The following is a 10,558-nucleotide window of genomic DNA, read 5'->3' on the forward strand; positions in this document are numbered from 1 at the left end:
GGAGAAGGAAATGGCAACCACTCTAGTATTCTTACCTGGAAAATCCAATGGACAGAGGGAGCCTGGCAGGCTACAGTCCATGGGGTCGAAAAGAGCTGGACACGACTTAGCAACTAAACAACATGTGTGTGTATACACACACACACACACACACGATGCAGTTTATCTCCAGCTGCAGTGTGAGATTCAAATAGAGAACATGGAGAGCACACACCATAGAGGAAGGGTCCCAATGCTCAAAGTCAAACTAGGTATCAAGCTTTCCCTGCTTCTTCCATCCCTCCTGGAATAGAATATAAAACATAAATGTATCAGGGAGTCCCCTAAACAACTTTAATTCAAGGAATTCTTGGAAAATAAGTTAAATATCTTGTAGCTCAGTCGGTAAAGAATCTGCCTTCAGTGCAGGAGACCTGGGTTCGATCCCTGGGTTAGGAAGATCCCCTGGAGAAGGAAATGTCAACCCACTCCAGTATCCTTGCCTGGAAAATCTCATGGACAAAGGAGCCTGATGCGCTGCAGTCCATGGGGTCGCAAAGAGTCAGGCACGACTGAGCTAAATATCTTTGTTGAGTCACATGTGTAAATATGAGTATGAGTGTGTGTGTGTGTGTGGTTTAATATTTGAGTAGCTTAAACGAAATGATTTATATTTTTCCTTGACATTCTTTCTCAGCTCTTGAGTCAATCAAATATACAGCAGAGTGACTATTCTACAGCCCTAAAGCAATGCAACAGAGAAAAGAACAGAACGTCTTCTATCATCCCTGGTAAGCTATGTTGAACTTTGGAAGAAAAAGGAAAACCAACTTTTAAAATAATATTAATAGAAGCCTTGTAGGTAATTTAACAATAGTTTTCCATCTTGGAACAAAAGCAATATACTCATTTAATTATGTCAGATAATGTAACTTAACAAGGACTCAAACTTTGAGTGCAAATACATAGAAAAATTAGCTAAAAAGTCAAAGACACTGAACTTGCAAAATGCAGCTACTTTTTGCCATTTGAGGAGGTGGAAAGGAGGTATAGTGCTAGAGCTTACTTGTTTATGATGAATCTTCTGTGTTCCCAGTGGAAAGATCCAGGGTTGGCATTTCATCCCTGAGTGGAGAAGGCGCAGACTACATCAATGCCTCCTACATCATGGTAAGTCAGAGAGCTACTGGGAAGACCGACTGCAAGCTTATGTTGCCAGAACCAAAACAGGGTGGTTTGCCTGAATCAGTGACTGGCAAATACCACGGGTGGACACGAGTCAAATCTGATGACTGCAGGTTCGCAGCCCACAGCAACAATGGAATCACAGCATTCCTCGGTGTTTTCATGTGTGCTGGGACTGGAAAACCCTCGGTCAATGCAACTGAGTAGATGCAGGAACCAAACTCACCATTCAGAACTGATGTTCAGTTCAGTTCAGTCGCTCAGTCGTGTCCGACTCTTTGCGACCCCATGAACTGCAGCATGCCAGGCCTCCCTGTCCATCACCAACTCCCAGAGTCCACTCAAACTCATGTCCATCGAGTCGGTGATGCCATCCAACCATCTCATCCCCGGTTGTCCCCCTCCCCACCTGCCTTCAATCTTTCCCAGCATCAGGGTCTTTTCAAATCAGTCAGTTCTTTGCATCAGGTGGCCAAAGGATTGGAGTTTCAGCTTCAACATGATGAGTAGATACAAAACCACTTACCTATCTAAGTGGCTCCATTTCATTCACCAAAGCAAATTTCCTGCAGAACCAGGATACACCAGCATTAGCAAGTCCAGTCTCACTGACATCACTCCAGGTCTGCAGCACAGTTCTCACCCTGCAAACTGGGCTCATTTAGCGACTTAGATTTCTAAAGATTCAATACTTTCTGTCTGCATTTAGCTCTACTATGAGAGGAGTGAGTGCTTTAGCTGTTTTTTGACCTTCGTTTCCATTTCAGGCCAGTCCATCACAGAGCTTGCCTTCAGATGAAAGGGTCCTAACTCCCATGCCCAAATCACTATTCTATTTAACTAGAAAAGAAAATACCAAGGCATATCTATACAGGAAACAAGGAGATATATGTCGGTGGCATCTAAAAGGGCTTCCCTGGTGGCTCAGATGGTAGAGTCTGCTTGCAATGCAGGAGACATGGGTTCAATCCCTGGAGCAGAAGATCCCTTGGAGAATGGAATGGCTACCCACTCCAGTATTCTTGCCTAAAAAATTCCATGGACAGAGGAGTCTGGAGGGCTACAGTCCCTGGGGTCACAAAGAGTCGGACATGACGGAGTGACTAACACTTTCATTTTTAGGGCTTCCCAGGTGGCACAGTGGTAAAGAATCTGACTGCCAAGCAAGAGGTGCAGGAGTTATCTAAAAGCATGCCATACTTAAACAGGGGCTTCTTAATACTACAGGAAGCAGATGTCTTTACTCAAAAATCGAGAATGGATTGAGAACAAATGTAAATATTGCTTTGTGTGTTAGTTAGATAAAAGGCTGTTCTTTTCAAGAAAATAATTAAATGCTGGCTACCTACAAAGCTTGCCACAGTACATCTGAAGATTTGCAAAATAGAATGAATTTTTATCTACTTGGAATGATATGGGATATTGACTGAAGTTGCAGGATAGACTGGAAGTCCTTTCAAGGTCTTTTCCTGGGCTTCCCTGGTGGCTCAGTGGTAAAGAATCCACCTGCCAATGCAGGAGACACAGGTTCAATCTCTGATCCGGGAAGATTCCATGTGCTGAGGGGCAGCTAAGCCCATGTGCCACAGCTATTGAGCGTGTGCTGTAGAGCCTGGGAGCCCCAAACAACTGAGCCCACGTGCCACAGCTACTGAAGCCCGCGAGCCCTAGAGCTCGTGTTCCACAGGAGTGGCCACTGAAATGAGAAGCCCGTGCACCATAACTAGAGAGGAGCCCCCGCTCACTGCAGGTAGACCGAAGCCCTTAAAACAGCAAAGACCCAGCAGAACCAGAAATAAGTTAAATTATTTTTTTAAAAGATCTTTTCCTACCCAAAGCATCTACAATTAAGGAGAAAAACATTTAATTATGTACAACCTACTCATTCAAATCTGAATATATGAACTTAAAAGTTTTCTGCTTATCAAATAAGATTGTAACCAAAAGAAAGTAAATTGAGTAGAATTCTACTTGATGAATAAATGAAGATAAAGCTTAAAAAAAGTAAAAAACATTCCATACTTCAAATGAGCCTATGGGAGCTAGGAATGGGATCTAAGAGATTCCATTGCAGAAGGAGCCATGGTTTTGGTAAGCAGCAGCATGGAAATCATGATTAATTCAATGGCACCAGCTTTCAGGTTTCTGTAGCAACATTTGCAAGGTGGCACCCCTAGTTCCTGGAGAATGAAATGGCACCCCACTCCAGTACCCTTGCCTGGAAAATCCCATGGACAGAGGAGCCTTGTATGCTACAGTCCATGGGGTCGCAAAGAGTCAGACACGACTGAGCGACTTCACTCACTCACTCACACCCCTAGTTCCTCTCCGGTAGAGGCAGTCAAGACGTAAAGTATCCTATTGCCAGTGGGTGTGAAATTTGGCACTGCCATTGGGACTTAAGAAGTTTAAGAAATGCAGAATTTCTAGATTTCTGTTCTATCTAGTGTGGGAGACATAGTCCACAAGCCATTTCGTTAAGTCTCCTCCTAGAAGTGATAACTTGTGATAACTTAAGGTGATAACTTCTTCAGCTTCAGTTTAATTACGTATGAAGTGAAGCTCACATTCCCTTTCTCATAGTACTGCTGTGAGGAATAAAGAAGGAAAATGCTTAACACTGTACCTGACATATAGGATGGGTCTATAACATTGGCTATAATAATCACATTATTATTTACAGACACAATCTAAAAATAAAAAGACTAACATGACCATTAACCTATAACTGTCTTAAATATTTACAGTCATATGCCAAGGCTCTTTCTATCCTCTCTTTGATTATGTAGGGCTATTATCAGAGCAATGAATTCATCATCACCCAGCATCCCCTTCTCCACACCATCCAGGATTTCTGGAGGATGATATGGGACCATAACGCCCAGCTGGTTGTTATGCTTCCAGATGGTCAGAACATGGTAAGCCCTTCCGGTCACTTTTGGCACTTTCTTTTTAGGGTAGGTATCAAGGCACAGCTACTCAAAAGTCCAGTACACAAAGTATTTTTTTCAACTAACGAACTAATATTGAAGTTGCACCTTGTCTATTATTGGATCTGGTTTGAATGCAATATCTCAGGTCTGAAATTGTTGAATGACAGTTTTAAATAAAAGTAGGTTGAAATTAACTTAAGTATTTATTACGCTGCTTAGGGAATTAGAATTGCAATCATGAATGAAGTCAGTCCATATACTTCTACTTGCATTTTTTAAATAAAACTTGTTAGGATATTTTAAGAGTAAATTTTGAGATTCAAAGAAAAATTTGAGTTGAATTTTCTACAGCAACCTGTTAACTTTGTTTCACAGTCTGACTTAGACATTTTATTAAATCTAGAATCGTCTTTGTCTTTTAATCCTCCAGGCAGAAGATGAATTTGTTTACTGGCCAAATAAAGATGAACCTATAAATTGTGAGAGTTTTAAGGTCACTCTTATGGCTGAAGAACACAAATGTCTGTCTAACGAGGAAAAACTTATAATGCAAGATTTTATCCTAGAAGCTACACAGGTATGGACATAGTTTAAATGATAAACTTTTCATCTTTTTAAATATATGCCGGTTTAAAGATCTCTCCTAGAAATTAAAAGAAGGAATCTGATTTCTTATAAATTGAGGCAAATTACCCAAATAATAAATTTTACCTTACATGTTATTTTCATTTTTTTTAATCTTATAGAATCATTAAACAATTAGCCATCACTAAACTCTACCATCCTTGATTTCTACACACACAGGAAGTCAAAAATTTCTCTTTACTCCAAAGCAGTTGCTGATAGAAGTTAAGTTGAAACTAAACAGTAAAAACAAATAATTTTATTAATCCTAATTCTCATGTTTTAAGGCCAGTGTTTACCTTGTCTTCTCCTAAGTAAAATGGGAAAAATATTACCTACCAGTAAAAAACAAGTTTACTGTCCTCTACTGATGTACAGGGGGTTGTTCAGTGAAGAACTGCTTTGAAAACATGCAGTGCAATGAATTAGGGTTGTTTTACTAAACTCTTAATTGTCTACAGTTTGAATTCTTTGTCAATAATTATTTCTGTAATTACAGCATAGTTCATAAATTATTGTATGGCTCCTGTAAAAGACTAAAAGATGCTAATAATGATGAGTAAGGTATGTGAAATTCAGAGGACTTGCTCAATCAGAAAAAAATTAAATCATATTTAGGATGGTTTAAATGTTTCACTTTAATTCTGAACTGGTAAAACATATAGGATATATAAGAAGATTCAGTATTTGCTAGACTATTTGGTTAACCAACACTTATAAAATTGATGATGCAAATACATTGTTTTCTAAATGTCTTATAGTTCTGCCTGGAATTGATGTTTCATATTATATTTTGTGAGTCAAGAGTCCAGTTTTATTGTTTCATGTGAAGAGCCATTGTTCCAGCATCATTTATAGATCAACAATACCAGTTCAGTCATAAATCAGATTCCTGTATATGTATAAGCCACTTTAGGAAACTGAGGATCAGAAGTTCAAGAGTGTTAAAGTCATGCAACCTGGTTTGGTCACTTAAGCAAGGATTCGAACCGGGGCTAGAGTGGGACCCATGTCTCCATCCTCCTTGCCAGCACTTCCCACACTGTGTCATGCAATCATATTCTTCCCTTAGTTGAACCTGAGTAATGCTGCTATTTGAAGAAGTCTGTGCTATCTTTTTCTTTTTTACTTCAAATACAGATGATTTACAATATTATATGTTACAGGTATACAATATAATGATTCATAATTTGTAAAGGAATGTCTGCACAATTTTTAAAGCAAATTTTAAAACAGAAGATCTCTCTTTGTAAGTTTAATTTTATGGACACAGCCACATCTCTGTTCCTGATTTGATTGGCAATATAAAGTCCACCAACAAGGATTATTTTAGAATAAAAAAGAGGCCACATCTGTACACGGCAAATGTGGTGTCATGGCGATTTCTCCCTTCCATGATAACGGACGGGCTACAACGACTGCTACACTCCGTGTGTGACTTGGTTTCATCACCTTCCTGCAATTCCTGATTTTCACAGAAATAATTATTGACAAAGAATTCAAATTGGTGTCTTGTAGATAGTCAGGAGTTTAGTTTAAAAAAAAAAAAAAACCCTAGTTCGTCGCATTATGATGCAATGAATGGGCTATAACGACTCCTGCATTCAGCATATGATTTGGTTTTATTGCATTCCTGTAGTTACTGATTTTCCTCAATTCATCTACTCACCTCCCAATATGACACTTTTTAAAACACTGATTTTACCTCTTCTTGTAGGATGATTATGTACTTGAAGTGCGGCACTTTCAGTGTCCCAAATGGCCAAATCCGGACAGCCCCATTAGTAAGACTTTTGAACTTATAAGTATTATCAAAGAAGAAGCTGCCACCAGGGATGGGCCCATGATTGTTCATGATGAGTAAGTGCCACACCTTAAACCTCTTCACACCTGACATGCTCTGGGTGTGTGTATATTTCTGTTATCTTTGTACTAACCTAATATTTTGGACCCATGGTGAATTATTCAGCCAGGGTAGATTATTGCTTCTCATGGACATGATTAACACAGAATAGTTTGGGGTTTTTTTTCCACTTAGAGCTCCTGCTGAAGGCAGAAGATGGGTGCAGGGTCATAGGCATTTGCTCTTGCATTCTATGCTGAGAACACTTTGTGTGATGAGTCAGTGTTTTAGAACCTGGATTTTTACACGTTCTAACCAGGGAGACATTCCTCAGCCACTGACTTCATGGGATTGGAATAAAATTGATATCATGATATCATTTTTATTTACCAGAAATAGAAATCTGTATCCAATTGATCTTTCCAAGTTTCTGTTGTAAACCAAAATGCATGTGCATATTATATATGATACTTAGATTAACCTCAGTCAGATTATTTTGATTTATGTCCAACCCATTCCATAGTATAATAAAACGAAATGTATAACCAAATACTTAATTTCTATAAAGTGTCTCATTACTAATATTGTGAACATTCCACAGTGTTTCAGATTAAAGCATAGTTCCATGGACAATAAAGTGAGGAGACAATATATTAAAAATTTCAGTGTCCTTACTGCCAAGTTGTCAAGGCCACATGCTCTGTGAGTTCCAAATGTGAATGTTTGATGCATCTGAATGGAGTCTTTGTCCCTTCCATTTGCCTCCAGGCATGGAGGAGTGACCGCTGGAACTTTCTGTGCTCTGACGACCCTTATGCACCAACTTGAAAAAGAAAATTCCATGGATGTGTACCAGGTAGCCAAGATGATCAATTTGATGAGGCCAGGAGTCTTTGCTGACATTGTAAGTAACAAGACAGCGACTCAAGCTTTTCCGGTTAGAGCACCTGTTACTTTCTAGGGGCTACCAAAATCATTTTGTTGTGTATCAAAAAGAACACATTGATAACATTAACATGAAGTTTTCAAGCTGAATTATAATCCATTTGCAATCCATAGAACTGGAACTATAAACAATAAACTTTTAAAGTTTATCTTCCAGAAAATTGATGGATCAAAAATTTTCAATTTCATTGTGTGCCTTTTTTGTGAGACTTAGTATAATTCTGAAAAAATATCTGTAGTAGAAGCACCAACTAATCTGATTTATCCAGCAAAATAAACATTTTATTCCAGCGTTCAAGTTCTGCATAGCCTCAAAGAGCAGTCAGAAAATAGAATTCAGTTGTTCACTTTTTTATCAAGCCAAATTCATTTTCTAAACTTAAGAAGTAGCTAATTCTAAGAGTACTTTTAAAAAAGAGAAAGACACTCATACAATCAAGAAAAAGCATAACACATTTGGAAAGATAAGTCTCAACTCTGAGAATAATTTGGAAGCTTTTATACTAGAAACAAGGGCTAGAAAGACAATAGGGAACTTTGTGCATACCCTAGTGGGAGAAGCTTAGGTGAATGCAGAAATCATAGGCTCCCTTCTAACTTTCTGGTCTGTATATGGAAGGGCCTTATAAAGGGTCCATCTTCAAAGCTCCAGCCCACACCAGCTGGTCAGAGAGCAGGGAAGGCCTTGTGCACACACACTTCAGAGGAGCCCTTGTTAAAAGTCTCATTCAGGCAAGGTGAGTTGTATGTGCAAAGCTTGTCATTTGAAATTGCTTCCTGGAGACTAAACCTACACCCAAGTTTCACAAATGCATTTACTAAGACATGTGGTGCCAATGGTTTCCTACTGTGGTGCCAGCCATTAGCTCACAGCCTTTGCAACTGCCTTGCCCCCACCTCACCATCCCCAGGTTGGCGTCTGAAAGAGAGCAACTCTTTATTCTTCTGTGTGTCTCTGAAACCAGAGCAGGACACATGCTCTCCTTTGCACCAAGCAGGACATAGGACTACCCGTGCTGGTAGAGTGTGAAGAATACTGGGTAAACAGTGGGTCCTATGAAAGGCCTGCATTCGCCTTAAATTCCCGTGCTGACACTGCAGTCCTGAGGTTTCGTAACAACTGGAGAATGGAGAATGAATAACTCAGTGGGATACAAGAGTCGAGTGCCAAAGGGCTTGCACACAAGTTGATAAATCAGTATTAGAACCTTATCACATCTCCTTCTGATTGATTCCATGACGTTTGAGTAGGAATGGAGTGCTTACCATTGGCAAATGTATATGGGCCAATGTTCTAGGTCCGTAAGCGTTGGCTAATTGTAGAGCTACTTTAAAATTTAATCAGAAGGAGACATTAATATGGATGGTGTACCTCTGCCAACCTTTGCCAATTATAACAGAGCCCTTCACACAGTGACCTTCCTTGGACAGTGGCAAAGGATGACTGCAAACATGCCTTCTTTTTAAAATTGTATGTCTTCACTGAGTTTCCTGTTTCCTACCACCTCTGTTCTCCAGGAGCAGTATCAGTTTCTCTACAAAGCCGTCCTCAGCCTTGTGAGCACAAGGCAGGAAGAGAACCCGTCCACCTCTCTGGACAGTAATGGCGCAGCATTGGCTGATGGAAATATAGCCGAGAGTTTAGAGTCTTTAGTTTGACATGGAAAGGGGTGAGAAGAGCCCACATGTGAGCCTTGCTTTCCTCTTTCTAAAATTTGACTGGAAAATCAATTCTGTTATCTGTTTACTTCACATCACCTGACAGTTACTACCATGACATAGGATTCTGCTGCCAAATTTACATCATTAACAATGTGTGCCTTTTTTGCAAACCTTCTTGTAATTCACTTATTGTGTTTAAACTAAAATGATTGAAATTTACAGTATTTCTAAGAATGGAATTGTGATATCTTTTTTTCATATTGATTTTAACAGAAAATTTCAATTTACAGATACTAGGAATTCCCAACTAGAATCCCAAACAAAAAACATGTTTGTTTTTAGTGTCAAATTTTTAGCTGTATTTGTAGCAATCATCAGGTTTGCTAGAAATATAACTTTTAATATAGTATACTGTAAATAAAACACCCTGCTCCCTATGATATTCAACATTTTACAACTGCAGTATTCACCTAATGTAGAAATAATCTAATACTTACTGTAAATACTGCTCTAGTGTCTCCATGGACCAAATTTATATTTATAATTGTAGATTTTTATATTTTACTACTGAGTCAGTTTTCTAGTTCTGTGTAATTATTTAGTTTAATGATGCAGCTCATTATCTGGTCTTACTCTGTGAGTCTTCTTGATATTGTTTTGTGTTGTGATTAACTGTTTTAGCATGTAATTTTAACTTTTATGGAAAATAAAAATACATTTGTTTTGAAGGAAGATGTTTTTATGAGAATAACACCTTACCTGACATTGTTTAAATGGTTTTTATCCAAGACATTGCAAAAATAAATATAAATATCACCATCAGTTTGTGTTTGCTTGTGGAGTACTGAGGCATATGTAGAAGAAAATTATGGATATGTTCCCCCTGAAATGATGGACATAAAAAAAGGTTGATGGGATGGGACAGTGTGTAGAGTTGATTCCCAAACTGTGCAGTAAGGCCCACAGGAAACAGAATTGAACATCTGAGGACAGCAGAGCAGTGTGTATTAACACAGCACAATTACCCCTATTAAATTATTTGGTTCTTGTTATTCACTCAGTCGTGTCTGACTCTTTGTGACCCCCATAGACGGTAGCCCACCCAGCTCCTCTGTCCATGAAATTCTCCAGGCAAGAATACTGCAGTGGGTACCCATTCACTTCTCCAGGGGATATTCCCTACCCAGGGATCGAACCTGGATCTCCTGCATAGCAGGCAGATTCTTTACTGTTTGAGCCACCAGGAAGCTTCAAGTTAGGACTTAACTCTGTGTTTTGTATTTCTTGCTAATTAAGTAAAATTAAGAATGAGTGTTAGGACTAAAAGAAAATTGGAAATAGGAAGTTATTAGATTAGCTGCCAGTGACTAACAAATATTTCTTCAGA

At 38.9% G+C, this 10,558-nt stretch overlaps 1 protein-coding gene across 6 annotated transcripts in view; it reads left to right on the plus strand.

The window, feature by feature from the left end:
- The window catches only part of PTPRZ1 (protein tyrosine phosphatase receptor type Z1), a 208,435-nt gene extending 198,442 nt beyond the window's left edge, over positions 1–9,993 (plus strand). For 4 of the 6 annotated variants that reach the window (XM_061414541.1, XM_061414542.1, XM_061414543.1 and 1 more), the window contains 7 exons: positions 677–770; positions 1,076–1,149; positions 3,954–4,082; positions 4,528–4,674; positions 6,439–6,581; positions 7,333–7,468; positions 9,028–9,993. In XM_061414541.1, coding sequence (XP_061270525.1) covers positions 677–770; positions 1,076–1,149; positions 3,954–4,082; positions 4,528–4,674; positions 6,439–6,581; positions 7,333–7,468; positions 9,028–9,168 — 864 coding nt within the window. In that variant the 3' untranslated portion in view covers positions 9,169–9,993. Of the gene's footprint in view, positions 1–676; positions 771–1,075; positions 1,150–3,953; positions 4,122–4,527; positions 4,675–6,438; positions 6,582–7,332; positions 7,469–9,027 lie in introns of all 6 variants that reach the window. The other 2 variants (XM_061414539.1, XM_061414540.1) reach the window with 1 other exon arrangement.
- The last annotated feature ends 565 nt before the right edge of the window (positions 9,994–10,558 follow it).

Source organism: Bos javanicus, chromosome 4, assembly GCF_032452875.1.
Source record: "Bos javanicus breed banteng chromosome 4, ARS-OSU_banteng_1.0, whole genome shotgun sequence".
In the NCBI taxonomy this organism is placed as follows: Eukaryota; Metazoa; Chordata; class Mammalia; order Artiodactyla; family Bovidae; genus Bos; species Bos javanicus.